Consider the following 22,303-nt stretch of genomic DNA (forward strand, 5'->3'; position numbering starts at 1 on the left):
CTATTTACATGATTAACATAAAAATATAGATATCATAATATGAAGCAAATTTTTTTATAGACTTTTCAAAACTGTCCAGTTTTTTTTATACGCACTGTAGATGTTAATTACACTATAAAAAAACGATGAGCTAATTTAGGGTCTCACGGGCCTAATCACTAGTGGGAGGCCCGAGATATTCATTCGAGCCAACCCATTGCTATTTTTTTTAATTTGATATGGCTGATTGACAAAGTGTATGCATATGATTGTCCATCTAACACTGATTCTATATTTGGTAATCACTGAACTTCCTTTTCCCTAATTGGGAAGAAATATCACCAATTTTGGACTATATTTTCACTGGTGGAAGGATTACGGTTATTTTGCTGTTTGAGTTGATGAATCTGCTCCCCCCGACGGTGTCTTCAAACACGCCAATTTGTTTTTAAAATGAGCCGGTCGAGGGACCCTTTTCTGGTCAGATATGGATTGCCAGATATAAATCCTATCCACTGGTAGTAAACATTCGACCCCCGAATTTCATCCTTATTTTTTATGAATTTTTTAAAGTGCCAATTTAACACATGAGTCTATGGGGAATGAATTAGGCCTGTGAGACCTATAGGTAACCTTGACCATAGCCTATTACATGGGGAATTCCTTAGTGGATGAAATACCTGCCCAACTCTTCAGTAGCAGATTGTTTTTCTAGTAGACATGTTTCAATCATCAAGAGGTCCAAAAACTGAACTTCATGGCTATACAAGGCTACATAGGGGGTACTACAGGTACAATGTAACAAGTTGTTATTAGTAACTAACTCTGTGTTTGTGTACCTAGGCTAGGCTGTGTAGGCTGTGCGTGTGTTGTGCACTGGGTTGCTTGCATGTTGTCGTGTGTTTTCGTATACCGACGAGCGCTGCTGTAAATCGTGTATTGCACCCATCACGAGATAAAGTACACATTAGATAGGCCTTGCATCAATTGCGCTTGTGAAATTGGTTCATGGGGAAGGGAATGAGAAGAGAAAAACTTTAGAATTTGGCTGAAGAGTGATGGATTCAAGAGGGGGGGGGGGGGGGGGAGAAAAGCATAGTTAGTAGGCCTATGTGGGGGGGGGGGCTGAGAATGAGTTCTACTGCTATCTTGTTCAATTTTTACTGACTTCTAGCCAGACTAGCCCCTATCCATTTAGAATACAAGCCATCTAACCCCCTGCCCTTTCTCTTACACCCTGGCTTGGGCCCTTGTCATAGGAAGATGTGAATGTATAGTATGCTTGTATGTTGATTCTCATTTCTTTTTATTGTTATCTAATTAAACTCATGTGAATCTGGTATTTATATTGTGGGCAGATCTTGAATCCAGATATGCACTCTATTCATATCTATAATTTGCATTATAGGATTTGGGCCCTAACATTGCATCCATTGTTGAGCTACATATAGGCATGTAGGATGTATGTAAATCCATAGGGCACTAGACATTAGAAGTAACATTAGAAATGGTCATTACATAACACATCTGTATATTTCATGCATTTCTTTGTGATAAAGTGAGTGTACAGATGTTAAAGAAAAGCCAGGAAGGTAAATTAAAAATAAACCTTCATGTGCCATACATTACAGGTCTCACGGGCCTAATCACTAGTGGCAGGCCCTAGATATTCATTCGAGCCAACCCATTGCTATTTTTTTTATTTTGATATGGCTGATTGACAAAGTGTATGCATATGATTGTCCATCTAACACTGATTCTATATTTGGTAATTACTGAACTTCCTTTTCCCTAATTGGGAAGAAATATCACCAATTTTGGACTATATTTTGACTGGTGGAAGGATTATGGCTATTTTACTGTTTGAGTTGATGAATCTGCTCCCCCCGACGGTGTCTTCAAACACGCCAATTTATTTTTAAAATGAGCCGGTCGAGGGACCCTTTTCTGGTCAGATATGGATTGCCAGATATAAATCCTATCCACTGGTAGTAAACATTCGACCCCCGAATTTCATCCTTATTTTTTATGAATTTTTTAAAGTGCCAATTTAACACATGAGTCTATGGGGAATGAATTAGGCCTGTGAGACCTTAGCTCTTAAAAGACTTGTCTAGTTCAAATTTGAACTGGAAAAAACAGCACTTCGAGATGCAGTCACTACACGCTCTTTAAGAGCTAAATTAGCTCTCCGTATCTCTTTGGTTTTTTTTGCGTGTACTGTATAATTGATATTTGTCTTTTTTCTACTAAAAATATTTTATTTATACTCATAACAGATCATTTCTTCATACCAGTAGAATCTCTGCTTTGATTGACTAGACGTTTAAGAAAACTAAGGCTTAATAAAAAAAATGATACATGGAGTTGTATAGGCAATTGCAATCACCAAATCATTGAAAGAATTTTATTGAATGATTCATAATTCAAGCAAATCGTCGAAAATAGAAAATCGCATTTAATGTTGCGCTTTTTGTAAAATAACCTTTCTTAATGTTTTGGGACAGAGATACAAAGTTCTCCAAATCCTGAAAGCATTCCCTTGGTGTCTGAAAAGACAAGTTATATGGTATTCTTTCTACATTTTGATTCCTTTTTAGCGTTTATGGTTTCAAATCATCTTTACATTCTGCTCATAATGATATGGCACCTATTCTAACAGAACGTTGTTGTGAACATAACTTCTAGAATCTTAATCACTTATCAATTAGGATATATAAATTAAATACCAGATGATCAATTTCTTCGTGGAATATTGCAATAATACCATTAGCACATTATCATCATCACCACAACCACCATCAACATCATCATCCTCACTATTACATTCATCATCATCATCATAATCATCATCGCATTCATCATCATTATTATCATCATCATAATCATCATCATTACATTCATCATTATCATCATTATCATCATCATCATCATCATCATCATCCATTTCACCATCATTATCATCATCATCATCACCATTATCATCATCATCATCATCATCATCACATTCTTCATCATCATCATCATCACATTCATCATCGTCACCGTCACCATCATCATCATCGCATTCATCATCATCATCATCATAAATTATTCATCATTATCACTACCGTAACTAACATGGCTACTATTACCACAACCATAATCATCTTTACTCCTGCCCTAATAACCAGCTGACATTTCGACAGTTTATTCGATTGTTGTTCAAGAGAAGTTATGTTAAATGATCTGCCTATTGTAGTAGTAGTAGTAGCAATAACGATAATAAGAATAATCCTTTTTTATATAGCGCTTAATACATCAGAACGACGTTTCTACACCTTATGATTCTAGCTTGAGGTCGCATAAATGCAGGCTAAGAATGAAGTATTAATTTAGCATTTGTTTTCATATGAAATTAAAATTAGTCCAGGATAGAAGGGTCGAATTTTGTTTTTTAGATATACAATGTTATTTTTATATGGTACTTTCTTGTCAATTCGAGGATGCTGATTCCGAATCTGAATGATGGCACTCATGTAACCTTGAACATTTTCTGCAAATTGGCAAAATCCAATATGGCCGGGAAAAATATCAAAATAACCCATGAAAATCATAAAATTGTCTACACATTGGCTATAAAGTACATGCAATTGTGCTGGCGGAGTGAAATACGCCCTGAAAAAAAAAAGATTTTTGACAAAGTATTTATTTTCTTGATATTCAAAATGGCCACCATACATCCTTGTACACTATGAACGGGGAAACTAATTGATTTTCACATAAGTGAGCACTAAAATGGAAGTAATAATGATCTATGAGTGAAGTACTTTCTAAAAACACTGCAAGTCCTAAATTAGCACTTCTTTTTTTTTTACAGTGTAATAATAATAATGATAGTGATCATGATGATAATGATAATAATAATAATAACAATAATGATAAAAATAACTTTGTCATTATTTGTTCACGTTACAATGAATTCAACCCAATTGTATAAGATGAATTATAGTTTGTTGATGAAAAGATATCAACAATATAAAGACAAAAAGTAATTAAAATATCCATATAGAGTGCCACTAATATATATTTTAGGGACTGGCTGTACATCGGAATGGCGTCTAAAAAAGTTATGAATATTACTATCCCGGTCGTCATATTTTGGCTTCCCATACACAATTCTGAATTTTTCCCTACACCATGGGGAGCATTGCACGAAGAATGAAAAAAAAACAGCTGCAGAACCTACTATGCTCAGATTCTGTCCCTGTCAAGTGAATCAATTGTAGATTGATGAGTGACTCTTAATATATTGATCCCTTAAGGTTTTCTGATTGATAGCGTTATTATTCCTATCGTAATCATCGTCTTGATGATCATTGTCATCGCGCTTATCATTATCTCCAAATATTCAGATAGCATGTGCCTGTAAATATGGTAAAGAAAAAATGGTTTACCTGAAAATCCCAGCACAGCAGCAAGGAATAGGCCCATCAGGATGAAAACGTTGGACATTCTTTTAAGAGTTTGATTTTGCTGCTTGTTACGACGATTGTTCGAATATGCCTAAGAACAGATGGTCTTGCTGGAACAACTTTTGAAAACTCGTAGGATACCGGTCTTTTGCCGCATGGACAAGTGCATTTCTCTACTTATAATAAAGTTTCTTCTGCAAGGCACGTTTGTGCGTGTGTGAGAAATGGAGAAGGATGGGGAATGGGCAGATGAAATTACCATGCTTGCCATCTTTACTGAACCTTTTACTAGCAAAATAGTAACTCCCTTTACCATACATGTATGTCTCCAACATGTTGGAATTATTGATAGTATGGTCGACGGACCTAGCCAATAAGTACATTCACTTAAGATACCCATCGCAATAGCCATATTGGCGGTTTGAAGAGTGCAGTTGCCTTAGGACTATCTTTCTTATACTCATTAACAAGCCATTTAAATTTCCCAATTATGTTTCTGTGGTGGAGACTTTGATGTCAAATACAAGAGGTAGAAATGGATCGAAACGTAGACCCTATTCTGTAATATCTATTTGTTGGGGTGTTCATCCCAATTAAAAACATCGAAAACATCTTCAGAGAGAGAGAGAGAGAGAAAGGAGAATATCCAGCAGGGACGAGTGCACTTCTCACACACACACACACAAAACAAGAACTATTCAGTGGAGAACGTTAGCTTAAAGCCTTTCTTAAAACTCAATAAATTTATTTTCCAGCGTTACGCAGTATAGCTGGTGAATTTTGTTTAGACGGCAACGTAGGAATGCCAAGTCAGGCAAGTGTAGCTGTCGTGATGACGTTGGGTAATTTGAATGTGACGTATAGGATAATTTGTATACGAAAAGATGTACATTCTTGAGTTTGGCGTAGAGAACGCTGAGAATCATTCTAGCCTTCTACAGCATAATACTATTAGTTACCAGAGTGAATAATTGATGTTTAAGAATACATTATTCAACTCGCTTTATTCTTTAGGTTTTGGCTATGCCAATTGAAATCAATTGTAGCTTGATGAATCACTCTGAAAAAAATGACCTTCAAATCTTCCTGATTGTAAGGCCGACAAGGATGAGAAGCAAATGATCCGGCTATACGACTGCCTTGTATGTGGCCCTACCATTTCATCAGAAAAACCCTTTTTAGACAGGCTAAAATTTCCTTAACCCCGTACTATTGGTGGGGCTAAATGGCAATTTAGCCCCACCTATAGTACGGGGTTAAGCTTAGCCCACTTTCGTTTTACACAGCGTTTTTGCAAAGTGGGCTAACCCCACCTATAGTACGGGATTATTTGGCCCTGCAAAAAAGCAGGGTTATCCCACCAATTGCGGTGCTAAGAGCAATAGTACGGGGTTAAGATCGCATGTGTAAAACGAAAGTGGGCTAAGCGCTCCCATTCATGCCCCGCAACAGAGCCGGCCCTGTTGTCCAATCAGATGTAAGTATAATGAATATTCATGTACGGGGTTAAGGATAGTACGGGGTTAGCGATAGTCCGGGGTTAAGAAAATCCTGTGTAAAAAGCCTACAAGAGTGTATAAATGGCAACCAGTCATGTTTGACAATGCTTGCCAACTCGTTACTATTTTCCCCGTCTTTATTTTCGTTTCATTTATTATTTCTCATTTTTTCCTGTTCTTTTCCTCAATATCTACTCTCACATTTTAATTTCGTTTTCGTGTTTTCTTCTAATTTTTATCATTATAGTTACTATCATAAAAAATGTATCTTACAGGTTACCCAGACCCTGTCCCTTCTTACGACACCGTCCAGACATAGTCCTGTTATTCTGGTGCAGACAGGGGGCTCCCTTTGTGATACTCTAATGATCTGATTTTTTTTTGTTTTGCTTTTAATATTACTAGAATATGTAGTTATACATTTTTACACCTTTTTGTAATCGGTAAGAAGCAATGTCAGTGCGATAGGATGTATTTTTTTCTTCGCCGGGGAAGTGAGGAATGCATGCCGGATAAGTTCGCAGGGGAGAAATGAAGAGGCCAGCTTGGAACGGGTATGCTTATGCTCGTTTCACTTAAGTTCGGCCCCAGAATCGTTTCCGTAGATACCCTTCACGTTTGATCCAGCGTAATTTCAGGTCCACGACCACGGATCGCTACGTTTCGTCCAATTTCTTGGATGAGCTGAGTAGTTCATTCGTGAATAATTCGGCGAAGATGTCTACCCCAGTACTCTCTAATATAAATTGTCTAAGAAAAGAGATTGTGAGCTTTCCAAAGAAATACAGGTAGGATTTAGGGGATTATATGGCGTTAGTTTTCCCTCGAGTTTAAAAATTATGTCTCGCGAACTAAGACATCTTCGAATGAATGAATGAATGAATGAATGAATGAAGGACCTGAAACCCTATTATAAATTATTAGACAACGGATTATTTTCAATTTACTTCTTTGTGTATACACATCACTCTATAACCTATGTCAAAATACTTGTCTCATTGTTTAGAAATTTATGTCCCAGGTAGAAGAACTAGATCCTCTGAAGACCCACTTACATTAACATATCCAACTAAAATAAAACAGACCGGAGATAGAACATTCACCGTTGCATCCTAAATGGAATGGAACAAACTTCCTATCACAATAAGACGATCCCCAACAATCGAGTCCTTTATGAAGTCCCTGAAAACTCTTCAGTTCTAGGCAACTGCCTCATTTAATATGTCATTCTGATTTTTGTTTATATAAATATGTAAACTGAAATTGTGAGCGCTTTGGGCCATATGGTAAAGTGCGTTATAAAAATTGAGTGTTATTAAATATTGAGTATTTACCAGAAGCCACTGCTATATAACCACAAACTGAATTGAGAACATACATGCATGCCACAAGCGTTAATCCATTTCAATTCTACATGGCACCCTCCTCCTCGTCTTCAGTGCACTGTAAAAACTGTTGTAATAAAACTGACACCAATTGGCGTTAATAGAGGACCACACCCTGAGGTGTTAAAATTACACCCTAAAGATTGAACATAACACCAAAGAGTATAAGTGTACACTCTAAAAAATGAAGTGCTAAGTTAGCTCTTAAAGAGTGTGTATAGTGACTGCACTTCGGAGTGCTGATTTGTCTAGTTCAAATTGAACTAGACAAATCAGCACTCCGAAGTGCAGTCACTATACACGCTCTTTAAGAGCTTAATTAGCACTTCATTTTTTAGAGTGTAAGAACCAAAGGTGTTGTAATAACACCTATAGGTGTAAAACTAACACCACCAATTAAATACCGGTGAAAAATAACTGGTGTAGTCCTCTATGTACACCGGTTAACACCACAGTTTTTGCTGTGTGGCCTCTGCAACAGCAGGATCTGCAGCAACATCATCTGCAAAATCTTCGATAGCGGGAGCTTGAACTCCATCCCCAAAGGTATCAGGCATCTGAATATCAGAACAAACACTTTATTTATAAATCAAATGTTCATTTCAATTTTCTATAAGAAAAACAAGGGGCATGATAACCCCCCTCCTTAAATAACGCCTATACAACCTCATTGGTTGCCAAACTGGCATAATGAAAATAATGAACCGAAATTGTATTTGTAAATATTAAGTCTCGAGACCAATGCCTGAAAACTTACGTCGGGATGTAGATCAATTGCAAAAAAAAAGGTTAAAATGAAATCATCTCATGTAGCTGCCATGCATAACACAGTATGCTATATACAGTAATATAAAATTAGTGAAATCACTCTCAAATATAATATACAAAAAATGAATGTTTATGATTGCAACGGACAAAATACTTCATGAGGTGAAATATAAAATGATCCATTTAACGAGACGTAGCCGAGTTGAATGGCTCATATTTCATCTTTCACCGATGGTAGTATTCTGTCCATTCATTATTTGGCTTGTATGACACTTATATTTTTTTTATATGAAATTTATGAATTCATGAATTGATGCAGTGCGAGTTCGGTCTCTTTAATTTCCTAGGATTACGTCATTACAACATGCGCACGTTCAAAGGGAAAAATCGTATGGATCCAAAGTTGCACGATGAATGGATCTCAAATTGCACGGTTGATGACGTCATTGCAAATGGGCTGAGTGAACGATATCAAACAACCAATCAAATCACACGGATCTATATAGGTTTCATATAATTGTCATATAATTATCATTGATAAATCTAGCCATAAGGAGACCTAGCAATTTGCTAAAAAAAATGAACTTGATGAAAGAGACTTTATTTATGGGGTAGTATGTTATCAGACACATCAGCTGAACTCCATCACTTACACATACAGTATACTTTATATGACACCTAGATAGATCCGTGACATTTGATTGGTCGTTTGATGTCGATCATTCAGCCTATTATACAAATAATAAATGTTTATGAGTGCAATGAATAAAATATTCATGAGGTAAAAAAAATGATCCATTCAACTCGGCTACGCCTCGTTGGTTATTTTTTTTTCATCTTTCACCGAATGAAGTATTCTGTTGCACGAATGAAAACAAATATCATTATTTGGTTTATATGATACCTAAAAAATGATTTTTTTTCATAATTAACTTTATGACTTTCGATGCAAACCATACTCATGCAGTGCGAGTTCGGTCTGTTAATTGTTACGTCTCTTGATTGTTAGTAACCGGTGTGTTGGGTCAGTTGGTAGAGCGTCCGTCTCACAACCGGGAGGTCGGGGGTTCAAACCCCGGCCGCGTCAGACCAAAAGACGTTAAAAGATGGGAGTTGCTGCTACCCTGTTTGGCGGTCAACAATTAAAAGGATAGAGCTTCGTCGATCTGGCGCTGCACGGTGGCTGATCAATTGGGCAAAGCAAATTTTCGGATTTTTTAATTTCATGTCTATTTCGAACAATAAATTATGGATTTTCATTTTTCATTTTCATTACGCACGCACACTGTTGGTGCCTGCAGCTGCAGTCTTGGTACAATGGACAAAATCGCTGAATGGGTTATTCAAACTTTCACCTCATGAAGTATTCAGTCCATTGCACTCATGAACATTAATTATTGTATATCAGAAATCATCTATTTGTAGGTGCCTTCTAAACCAAATTATATTTTTCTTAATTCGTACAATGGGCGGAATATTTTATTTGATGAAATATGAAATTAATGGATTATTTCATCTTTCACCTCTAAAAGTATTCTGTCCATTACTCTCATAAACATTCATTATTTGTGTAACATTCGAACTATCGATAATATACTACATGATTATATTTGGGATCTACCCGCATATGATGTTACATATCAACTCATACACCCGCCCTTTCCCTTCTCAAGAAGTACATCCACCTCACCGAACTACCATACTCCCTTATCGATGTTTATGACATTTTCAATCAGATTAAAAGGGTTTAAATGTTGAGTCTTAACGCACGAACAATCCACCGAAAACGGACGTTGATGGCAAGTCACACCTATACAATAATTTCCCCTTTTTAACACAAACAGACTCGTGGAGTCGCGCGATCATATGGAAAGCTATTTTAACATTTATACCAAGAATTAATTTCTTGATATCAAGAATTTATTTCTTGATATCAAGAATTCATTTCTTGATATCAAGAATTCATTTCTTGATACAAATAATTAAATTCTTGATATCAAGAGTTTCCATTTATTAACCACATAAAATCATTTTTTTATATATAAAGAATTCACTTCTTCATATAAGAATTCATTTCTTGATATCACGAATTCATTTCTTGATATCACGAATTAATTTCTTGATATCAAGAATTAAATTCTTGATAGCAAGAATTTCCATTTATTAACCACATAAAATCATTTTTCATATCAAGAATTGATTTCTTGATATCAAGAAATGATTCATGTGGTTCATAAATATATATTTTTTTCTATCAAGAAATGAATTCTTGATAAAAAAATTTCTTGATATCATATACAAAAATTGAATTCTTGAAATCAAGAGCTCATTTCTTAAATATCAAGAATTCATTTCTTGATATCAAGAATTCATTTCTTGATATCACGAGAGAATTTTTTAAAGTGGAATACATTCACTTTTAAATCTTAAAAAATTCATTTTTTCATTGAATACAAAACAAATGTATGATCTTAACCACAAAGTAAAACTCGTATTGAAAGTATTCTAACTTGCTGGCGTGTAGAAAATTTATCTGTGTGATAAAGTCTGTATGGCTGCCACAGCTCCTGTAGTCTTTTTCTGAGTACTTTATATCAAATTATCAAAATTATTCTTCATACAATTGAAATCATTAGTTTACGTTTTGGGGGATAAACATGGTTAAGGCAGCGGAATGGTCCAAAGGCGGTTAATGTGTAATGAATTTTTTTTTTGGTGGTTTATGCATGATTGATCCATAATTACAGCTTCTCTCTGGCACAAAATGTTGTTGGTAAAATTGTTATTACATGATAATTACGAAAGTGTCTGGAAGTCAATCGAATTTTGTCCTTTAAATCGTTTAACTGCTAGGAAGGATATATTATGCCAAATGTATGCACATATAAGTGTTCTTGATAAATTATCTTCATGTCAGTTGGCAGATTCTTTCTAAACATGGAATTTATTTCGAGAAGAAATTGTTAAAATCGATTTGGATATCCCTTTCTCATCTATTGGTGACTGTCAGTGTATTTGGTATGACATAAGGGAGGCAGCGTAGCTCAGTCGGTTAGAGTGCATGTGTCGGATAAGATCGTAGATCTCAACGTGAGGGGTTCGAGTCCCGCTCATGCCGAAACGCGTCTAACAAAAAATCTGATGCATTAGCGTTGTGTGTTATCGTGCCTCACCACTGTATTCAGTGCAGGTGTGAATGCAGTTGGAAAACACTCCATCCATCGGAAAGGACGCAAATGCTGGTCACGTGTATAGGAGAGTCATAACCTATGCACGTTAAAACCAATACACTAGTCGTCAAAGAGTAGGGTGTTCACCAGGTGAATTGCACCTGCCGGTCCCGGTAAGTCAAGTCAATCTTGACGTTCATATGCCATAATAATCAATATAATGATTGTGGGCATTGACGGAAAGACAAGACATACACATTTGTTCAAAATCAAAACAATATTTTCTTCATCAAGATGGGATAGACAAGTGAATCGTATTTATTGAATAGTTAATGTCATGTTTATATTTGTTGTTGTTGATTATAATCATTATTTTAGTTAATATATTTTTTATTATGTTTCTTGATAATGTTGATTCAGTAAAAAACATGAAAAAAATCAGCAAACGTTTTACACAAACATGCATTTTAGATATTGTCGTTGCTGGCTTGTGATTAATCAGAACCATCTTAACTCTTTGTCAGACAAGGCACAAGGGCAATGCACTTATACATATTTTGAAAATGATTTTTCATTGGAATGAATCGGATGTTTAAAGGTAAATGCTATTTTTTGGTAACCGTGAGTTCGAACAGAATCCAATGAAATGACCACCAATGTGTCTGTTTGTATAAATAAAACATATATGTCAAAGGATTCTGGAAGAAATTGTGTAATTGCTGAGAAATCCGCAAATAAGCACAGGAATCGGGTAAGGCGTCGGGCTCGACATTCAGAGCAATAATTATGCACTGTCCCACGTGCGCTTATCTGTGTTGGGAATCTTCAGTCTGAACATTTTTTTCATCTTAGATTTCTTATACCTTTTTACACAGGATTTTCTTAGCCCCGGACTATCGCTAACTCCGTACTATTTTTTTTCCTTTTCACACATGCCAAATTGTCATTGCTAACCCCGATAAGGAATGCTTGCTTTTCGCACACGAAACTCGCAAACCCCAGACTAGTGGTAGCTCATGCCTTATATACATTTGTCGATCATTTGTAGTACAAGTACTTAACCATGTTAACTCGTACACTTTTTACACACGCTAAAATTCCCATTACCCCGTAGTATAGGTGGGGCTATTTAGTCCCACCTATAGTACGGGTTAAGGTTAGCCCACTTTCGTTTTACACTAGCGATCTTAACCCCGTACTATCGCTCTTAGCACCGCAATAGCTGGGATAACCCTGCTTTTTTGCAGGGCCAAATAATCCCGTACTAAAGGTGGGGTTAGCCAACTTTGCGAAAATGCTGTGTAAAAGAAAGTGGGCTAAGCTTAACCCCGTAATATAGGTGGGGCTAAATGGAAATTGAGCCCCACCTATTGTACGGGGTTAAGGAAATTTTAGCCTGTGTAAAAAGGGTATAGATTTCACAAAGTTCTGTTTATGAAACTGTACCAGATCTAGATCCTCGATGATATACAGAAAATTAAGCCTTGTTTTACAGACTTTCTCGTGATTATCAGTGTTTACTGCAACTACTGGAATTTCTCTTTAAGCATTTAATGATCAAAATAATAAGTAAAAATGACACGTTCTCTACAACAGAAAATGGCGGTCGTTATGCAACTGCACGTTTCATAAACATAATGGCCCGTATTCTGAAGTCAGGTTTAACTTAAACTCAGGTTTAAAGTTGTAGTTAAAGTATTTGAAGCCAAAAGAATCATTTTTTATTAAGTTGTATGTTTCATGTGTTTACTGTGCTCTTTCCTGATTCATCGATGTTGAAGACAATCATCTATATATACTTCTTAGACAATCATGAATGATTTGAGAGCCAAGTGAGCTTAAATATGATATCTCTACTGTTAGTGATTTATGTAACAGTTGGGTATCCCTTCCCTAAACCACAACTTTAAACCTGAGTTTTAATAAGTTAAACCTGCTATCAGGCTACGGGCCAATCACACTATGTTCGTCCAACAAATATATTTACCACGCTTGTGATTTGATTCCAATCCAATCGAATGTATTAGTTTCACATTTTTTCAAATATCAGATACTTACGGAAATTCAATTTAAAAAAAAATCCGTCGAAGTTTCACTTCTATCTTTTTGCTTTCCTGTTTTGTTAAGGGAGTAAGGTATAGCCTTATCCAAGCTATTCTGGTTCCAGACTTTTCTTTCACTTTCTTTTCGTTTCGAAAGAGCGTCAATACTATTTGAAGATCGATCGTTTTGTTCAAACAAGAATTTTAAAAGACTACTAGTTTGGAATTTCACAATAGGGGCCCATCCTCTTACCCAGGTGGATGAATCATGCCTACACTCATTATTTCGGGCGATTTGATTTACAAATAAATGCTCTTTTATTGTTTATTTTTCACTATAGGTAGGTCATTTACACTTACTTCTGAAAAGTATTCGAATTTGCTGACGAAATATCTTCGTAACAAGAATGTCAGCTTTACATGTATTGATAGCCCTGTTTTCTTCTGCGATGCAGTCATCTGGAACATCAACTACTAGTATGTATCGGAAGATATTTCTTTCCTTGTGATCTTATTCTTTGTTGTAATTGATGATGAGGGCAGGGGTTACAATGATGGTGGTAGTGGTGGCTGTGTTAGTTATGGTAGTGATAATACTATTGGTGATATTATTGGAAAGATTTCACGAAGAAGTTTATTTGTGTGGTATTCAATTTATCATATCTTAATAGATAAGTGATTAAGAAATCGTAAGTTATGTTCTCAACAAGGTTCCGTTAGAATAGGGGTCGTTTCATTATGAGCAGATTATAACGATGATTTGAAACTATAAAGCACATTGAAGTAATAAAAAAATTCAACGAATAATGCTTGTCCGACAGGAAGTATGGATTAAATGCTCTCATGGCTTAGATAACTTTGTCTCTCTGTTCCAAAACAATAGGCATGGTTATTTTACACAAAAGGCGATATTGGTGGACATTTTGCTTAAATCATGAATCATTTGAACCAATCATTTATTGGATAATTGCAATGACCAATACGATTTCCATGCATTATTAGTCATTCATTTTTGTGGATTTGTTTAACGTCTAGTACATCAAACCCTGGATTCTGTTGTTACAATAAATGAGTTTCACGTGTCTTGAGTTTACAAACAAAAATGAAGTAAATAATACAAATATATTTTTTATTGTAATTAAAATATATATCAATTAATAACATGTTAGTTCTCTGTGTAGAGATAGTGGATAATTGCAATTGAATGAATTATGTATATTTCTCATCCGAAAAATCTCTCACATGGATTTTACTTTGATCTTCAAGACGAAACATGTACTCTTGGATGGGAAAGCATAGGACCAGGTTGTTACAGGCTTCCACCGTCTCTTCTAAATAACTATGCCTCTGCAATTACGATATGTAACTCGATAGGAGGTCATCTATTCGTTCCGAATAGCTACGACGAGATTACAGTTGCCGGTTCCTCTTACGTGCGACAATGGCAGAAGTCGGGGTCCGAATTTAATACCTGGATTGGGTGCAAATACGAGAAAGAAGATGAATCATTCGTTTGTACAGATGGATCGCGGCTGAACACCGGTGAGTATCAACAATGATGATCAAGACCAAGAATAGAGGCATATGGAGTTTTTGTTCAGCAACCAACGGAGAATTCAAGAAAAAATATTGCAAAGCCTTTCATGACAAAAAATACACAAAAAAGATGACTAACGAAAACTGTGGTAAATCAAAACAGCAGTGTATTGGAAAACGAATTATTTGCATTTTTTTGGGTGGGTTCCGAAAGTTTGGACGAAACTGTTTTTCCGGCTGGCGAATTTTCGACAAAACGTCCCGAGTTGTTTATTGTGATTTGCCTTGCATTTTCAATACTTTCACGGCTATCTTGAATCCTTCTTCATTGCAGTTGCGAGAACACCCATTGATCCACCCCCCAAAAAAAGACAATGCAGCAAAGGGTAAGGGAAAGGAGGGGGAATGTGACAGGATTAGAAAAGAAAGTAAATAGGAAACGTGAAGGATTTAGCTAAACTATGAGTAGTTATTGGAAGGGTGAGTGGGTATGTAATAAATTTTTCTAAAAAAAAATGAATAAGAGCAGAAGTTTTTTATTGTGATTTGCCTTGCATTTTCAATAATTTCACGGCTATCTTGAATCCTTCTTCATAGCAGTTGCGAGAACACCCATTGATCCACCCCCAAAAAATAAAAGAAGAAATTAAAGAAAATGCAGCAGAGGGTAAAAGAAAAGAGAGGGGAAATGTGACAGGATTAGAAAAGAAAGTAAATAGGAAACGTGAAGGATTTAGCTAAACTATGAGTAGTTATTGGAAGGGTGAGTGGGTATGTAGTAAACTTTTCTAAAAAAAAATGAATAAGAGCAGAAGTTTTTTATTGTGATTTGCCTTGCATTTTCAATAATTTCACGGCTATCTTGAATCCTTCTTCATAGCAGTTGCGAGAACACCCATTGATCCACCCCCAAAAAATAAAAGAAGAAATTAAAGAAAATGCAGCAGAGGGTAAAAGAAAAGAGAGGGGAAATGTGACAGGATTAGAAAAGAAAGTAAATAGGAAACGTGAAGAATTTATCTAAACTATGAATAGTTATTGAAAGAGTGAGAGGGTTTTTAGTAAGCTTTTCAAAAAAATTGAATAAGAGCAGAAATAAAATGTTCCCAGCAGGGGTGATGTCCAATGTTATTCACCAAGGGGAGGGAGCTATAGTTACACAACGATTTTTTTTTCAGGTCAGATTATCATAAATTTCAGACTTTTTTCTAGCGAGTGGCAAGACTATTAAAGGCGAGTGACCAGACCCACTGTAAACATTCTGGCCACTCGCCATACTGTTTTTAGTTAGTTTCCGTAACTTTTTTCAAGCGAGTCCGGCTACTCGGTAAAAAAGTTTGACAATTTGACTGAGTCATGTTACCCCTTAGTAAATCATTTGACTTTACAAGACCACGTTTCGGGTCAGTGCAGTATCAATTTCAGATTCGGCGTCACACTTGCATTAAGTGTGTATACATAAACACTTAGTTCATGATAAAATATCCTCAGAATATTTGATTTTCAGTTCTAAATACATGAAATATAAAGCAACCTGTGCTTGAGCTTCTCCCACTCGCAGCATTTTAGACCTTTTGAAGTAATTCATATATTTTGTAACAATAAGGTTTAAGATCGGTGAACTTATATAAAGCTTTAATCATTGCTAGGACTGCCTCCATGAAGGCCTAAATAACATCGGCTTTTAGCGGCCGATCGGGGAAAATGTGTACGGTAGTATTTATCTATCGACGAAAGCTTGACACTCCCCTGGAGATACCCCTACCCCACCCTCCTAACTTTCCATCTGTGGTAACTGTCGGATAAAATATCCGAGAACTCGTTTCATGAAATGCTCCACAAGTAGTCAGTAGAAACACAACATAACCGTAAAATTGGGTATGTGTGCTTTTTTTTTGCTCAAAGGGATAGCGTCTACTCCGAATTCGGAATGGTGTCATCTGGGCGCCCTTGATCATTTCTTGTTTTATATTGACGTCATAAGCCATACATTAATAATAATCATGATAACTAACATATAAAAATAATACAAAATATTTTGTAGACAAATTATAATACCTAGTTTGGATAGAAGAAAAGTATCTGTGGAAATGGGGGATTCACTAAAAAGCATAGCTTGTATCATGGACCTAATAGGTCCATGCTTGTATAATGTGAACCCCCTTAAGGAAGAGAAAAGAGGAGAGAGCGAGAAAGAGAGAGAGACGCAATGGTTGGTATTTGCATAAGGAGATTTACTAAATAGATTAAAAAGAACAGGATAACTCACAGAACAAGACAAAACGAAAACATAATATAATAAAATGAAAGAAACAAAACAGGACGACAAAAGGAGAAATAAACGTAAAATAGAATCAGGAAAAATTACGACCGAAAAGAGAGGATAAAACAAAATGATAAAGACTAAAAAAAAACTTGAAGTCTGAGAGGAGATGATAACGAGCGGGAAATAGTAATGAGGACCTCGGTAGGATTTAAGTAAGAAGTTTTTCAGTTTTCTTTTAAAAGAACGTATGGAAGGGCTGTTTTTTATGTTGTTGTCGAGGGAGTTCCAAAATCTAGGGCCATCGAACATAAATGTACTCTTTGCCAATAAAGTTCTATAACGGGGTAAATGAAATTCGTTAGATTGTCTAGTAGGGTAATTATGAAAAGACCGATTAAGAGGAAACATAGAATCAAATACACGTGGAAGTGTGTTTGTGTCAAATTCAAACATAAATTGTCCTAAATGAAATAAATATAGGTCGCTTATCTTCAGCAATTTGCTATAAAAAATAGTGGGTCAGTGTGTGAACGAAAAGCTGAATTATGAATAACACGAAGGGACTTCTTTTGCAGTAATAACAGACTATCTAAAATGGTTTGATGGGTGCTGCCCCAGGCAAGTATCCCATAATTCAAGTAAGGCAAATCAGGGAAGATTATACCATTGAAAGTGATGACGACGAAAAATGATATTTCAGTTGATTGATAATGCCAATATTTCGCGAAAAAATCTTACATATTCAATCTGTGTGGTATTTCCAGGAAAGCTTATTATCAACGGTATCACCGAGAAATTTAATGAATATGACACTTTCTAAATTAGTGTCATCTAAAACAATGTCCATGGGAAGTGTATCAATGGAATTTCTAAATAGCATATATTTAGTTTTAAGTAAATTAAGAGACAATTTGTTGGATCTTATCCATTGTGTGACTTTTAAAAGTTCATTATTAACAGTATTTACTAAGGTATATGGATTTTTATGGGAATAAAATTTATTAGAATCGTCTGCAAAAAAGAATGGCGAAAGGATATCAGATGATTTACAAAAGTCATTGATATAAATGACAAATAATAAAGGGCCTAACAGACTGCCTTGCGGGACTCCACAATTAATCTATTGCATGTTGGATGCATGACCATTCAAAGATACAAGTTGACGTCTGTCGGACAAGTAGCTTCTGAACCACTCCAAGGCCTTCCCGCGCACACCATGATGAGAAAGTCTATGTAAAAAGATATCATAACATGCTGCCGGGACTGAAGAGGGAAAAAAATCTTTGAAAAAAAAAAAGTAGAGGAATTTCCTACCAAACTGATATTTCATAATCTTGAATTTGATACGAAACATGGCATGTTTATTTCTGTAAAATAGAAAAATCATGAATAACAAGAATGTATAAAATGCGCGTGTCTTATGGCGTAAATAGAAAAAAAATGCCAATGGGTGCCCAGATGGCATCCTTATGACTTTTTTAGAGATACCCTGTACTATCACTTTGAGCAATACAAATACATACAGAACCAACTTGACGGTGATTAGTCAGACTTTACGATCATTCAAATAATGTAATGTACTGATGACTGATTAGCGATGAACGTTTGAAATTAGTGGAGGTAATTTTTTTGCACCTATTCCTGGCATTTTGGCACCCCAACTGATAAACTACAACTGAATTCTTAGCAAATAAGTATTTTGTCTTCAATTATTTGCGTATGTGATATTACTGGGCTTTATCCTTGTTTGATCATATCCTGACAGACTTGTGGTATGATAACGTAAGAGTCGCGGAACCCGAAGAAAAACAGATATGTGCAACCCAGAATGTAATGAATAGGTTGATGGTGGTGACGTGTGAAGATGACAATTTGCTGACAATTTGCGAAGGTAAAATTATAATTATTACTCATTCGATTACTATCATTTAGTTTGATTGTTATCATTCAGTGTAATGGTCATCATTTGGTTCAAATGGCCCTTTACATTTGAATTGTCATTATTACTGATTTCAAATCTATTCAATATTCATTGTCGTAGTTTATTCAAATGGTTATCGTTTATTCTAATTGAACATTCTCAGTACACTATTAGAAAAAATAAAATGTTATATAAATATAAGAATTTACAGAAAAGGTAACCAAATAATTGTGTAAATTGTTACATGTACATGTATAGTATGACAGAATTTTAAAAACAACTATTTTACAGAACAGGCCTGTTTTTAAAAAGGGAAGAAAAGAATCAGTAACAATTACAATAAATTTTTAAGGTTACATACACCAAATACGAAAATTATTTAATATTACACAAATCAATAAGATATTACACTGTACAGTAAGATTGCAGGTGTTCTCTGGACTCTGTTGCATTAATTTTAAGAGTGTATGAATACCATCATTCATATCGTTAGTCATCTTTTTGTTTAGGTATCATTTTGGCTAATTGCATTAGATATTTCATTTTCACCATTAGGATCGAATGCATTTAGTAGGGCATCATTTCACAGCTATCGCTCATTTTGATTGCCGTCATCAATTGTATAGTCCTTAATTTCATTTACATTGCCACCTGTGCTAACGAATCACAGCAGGACAGAAAAATATAAAAAAGCTTGTTTTTTTTATAACTAGCACGATACAAAAATAATTCCCACATAATATAAACATTAAGACTTGCGCAACTATGACGAAAGAGAATAGAAAAAGCAGCGGGAGTGCAGCTGCAGCCCCCCGAAAAACCTACATTTGTACCCATTTTTAAGCACAAGAACTGTTCACAAATTTCTTACATTTCACTTTACAGAAATGTAAAAGCGCCCAGATGAAAAACTCAGTCCCTCCGCTCCCTTGATTGTCAAGTTAAAAAAGAATGTCCTTACTTTGGTAAAAAGTGTATAAAAGATAAAAATAAAAAAAATGAAATAAAAATCTTCGTTTGCCCATGATGAAGGTAATATCATTAATAATGTAAGATCATTTTGTATAGGGTAAAAAAAAGGTTTGTAGGAATGCACTTGTGTTGTCGAATTCCGAGCCATTTCTGCAAATATTTCAAGTATTTGTTTTTAATAAATTTCTTGCAGCGGGAACTTTCCCCCGTCTTAAACAACACAGAGTTGATTTCACACCAAGCATCTTTGCTCCAGATCCAGATCGCAAGAGACGTACTCTGATAAGTTACTGTCGCGAGGATCACGTGATTAAGCTAGCACCAATGGGAGGCAAGCAACGTCATGCCTTAGTTTGCAAATATAAATGTTATTAGAAGAGAAAAGGGTGCTCTGCAATGACAACAGACCTTTTATTACATTTTTGACGAATACCTATAGGGCACCTCCTACTTCTCTTTTTTTATCGTTAAACCATAAAAGTAAATGTACAGGCTAGATAAACAGCCAAAAGAAGAGTATCATCTTTATTATCAGCCATGGTCATATTGGCAGTGTTGTTTCTGTGTTTATATTTCGTAAATATTTCTGTCATTTTTGCAAGAAAATTTTATTCGTGTTTCATTTTTTATCACAATTTCTTCTGCGTTTAATATGAGCCTTAGAGTTGACATGATTGAAGCAATTCATGAGCTATGTTTGAGGATCGGTAAAGTGAATCCGACTTTTTCATTCAAATAAAAGTTTTCTTCTATTTTGACAAAATACCATTTCTTAAATATCATCCACACACAATCATTTATCATCAATAAGTATAAATATATTTGACTTTCTATTAATTAAAAAAATGTATACTAATATGTATTCTTATATCCCTTAATTATGTACATGTATGTATTTTTCGAATTTTAGGATATTCAATACCCTATATCGGTTGTTATATGACCTACTTTGAAGGGGAAGTTCACCCTAAATAAAATTAGCTGTAGAAATATACACAACAAAAAAAGTAAGCCCCTTAAATCAAATTGCTGTAACTTTAGAACGAAATTATCTTGAGATATGATATTTCGTTGGTGGTTTTTTATACCCATTAAGCAACTCCTGGGGAAAAACGAAACTGATCGATTGAGTCATGCTTGAGCAATTAAAAATGATCATTTTTGAAAGTCACAAGAGTCGTTTTTCAGATTGCGAAAATACAAAGTTCGGCAAAAGTTGTTTTAAGTGAATTTTATGGTGTTATGTTGTTTTACTATCCATCATTTAGCCACTCCACACATAATTTTGATATTGTATGTTCATGGTTGAGTGAGCACAATTAATTTCAGGGGCCGCGGACACGGGGGGGGGGGCTTCAGGTCCCCTCTTTTTAAAAGCATTTACAAAAAAGTAAAAATGATCATAGGATTGTGATTTTTTGCACGGTCAGCCTCCCCACCCACTTTTGGCTCAGCCCCCCACCCCCGCCCCCACGTTGAAAATTGTTCCGCGGCCCCTGTATAGTGACGTATCATCATAGGGGTTTATGGTAGTATCCTCTATAACTTGTTAGATCATGTTAAGAATTGAAAATGTTGGTGGCTCCCCAGATTATTGGCCCCTCCCCTATTTTAAAATTCTGGATCCACCACTGATTCATCCATAAATTCAACTGATCCCGAGAAATTGTTAGGGAAAGAATATATCCATGCAGTATAAAGAGTATTCATTCCCAAGTTTTCGAATGTGCTCGCTCAACCATGAAAATGTAAAAAAAGTTCGGAAAGTGTGTGGTGATATAACTGATGGATGATAAAAACAACAGCAATTAAAGTCACATTTGAAACCGAATTTGCCCCCAATATTCACTTTATTAACCTTTAAATGAGTCTGTGGCATTGAAAATACAATTTTTTCCACTTTGATGCGTGCTCACTCATCCATGAATGAACAAATCGATTTCATTTTTGCACAGAATTCTGCCCATAGGTTGATAAACATTACTGCCAAACGACATTGCTAAAGACAGCCTTGCAAAAAAGTTCCACCATATTGAATAAGGGGTTACGTATGCTTAAACATATGCACCCATAATGTACACAAGTTTATGGGAGAGGAAGTCAAAATTAAAACTTAATATGTGAAATGAGGGTTTGTTTCATCATGGAGTTACCACTCTGGTGCATGCACAGAGCGAAAAGCGTGTTCTGATTTTGTTTTTGATACATAAAAACACAAATACAAAATAAGAAATTATAAAGAGCCCAAAAGCGTTTCTGATTTCAATATTCTGTTTTTGATCAACAAAAACGAAATCACAGCACGTTTTTT

The 22,303-nt window shown here is 35.4% G+C and overlaps 1 protein-coding gene across 1 annotated transcript; it reads left to right on the forward strand.

The window, feature by feature from the left end:
• Window positions 1–13,716: 13,716 nt before the first annotated feature.
• On the forward strand, window positions 13,717–20,367 carry LOC121413005. Its single transcript, XM_041605767.1, has 4 exons — window positions 13,717–13,774; window positions 14,564–14,839; window positions 18,865–18,990; window positions 20,186–20,367. Exons 1-4 carry the CDS (start codon window positions 13,747–13,749, stop codon window positions 20,365–20,367), a joined length of 612 nt encoding a protein of 203 aa, XP_041461701.1. The 5' UTR covers window positions 13,717–13,746.
• The last annotated feature ends 1,936 nt before the right edge of the window (window positions 20,368–22,303 follow it).

Source organism: Lytechinus variegatus, chromosome 4, assembly GCF_018143015.1.
Source record: "Lytechinus variegatus isolate NC3 chromosome 4, Lvar_3.0, whole genome shotgun sequence".
NCBI lineage: Eukaryota > Metazoa > Echinodermata > Echinoidea > Temnopleuroida > Toxopneustidae > Lytechinus > Lytechinus variegatus.

What these genes read in the sequence shown, in the direction of transcription:
- LOC121413005 (XM_041605767.1), top strand. Translation starts at nt 13,747, where the DNA reads ATGCAGTCATCTGGAACATCAACTACTA. An exon ending in ATCTGGAACATCAACTACTA is followed by an intron (nt 13,775 to 14,563) that starts GTATGTATCGGA and finishes TTGATCTTCAAG; the next exon opens with ACGAAACATGTACTCTTGGA. An exon ending in TGGATCGCGGCTGAACACCG is followed by an intron (nt 14,840 to 18,864) that starts GTGAGTATCAAC and finishes ATATCCTGACAG; the next exon opens with ACTTGTGGTATGATAACGTA.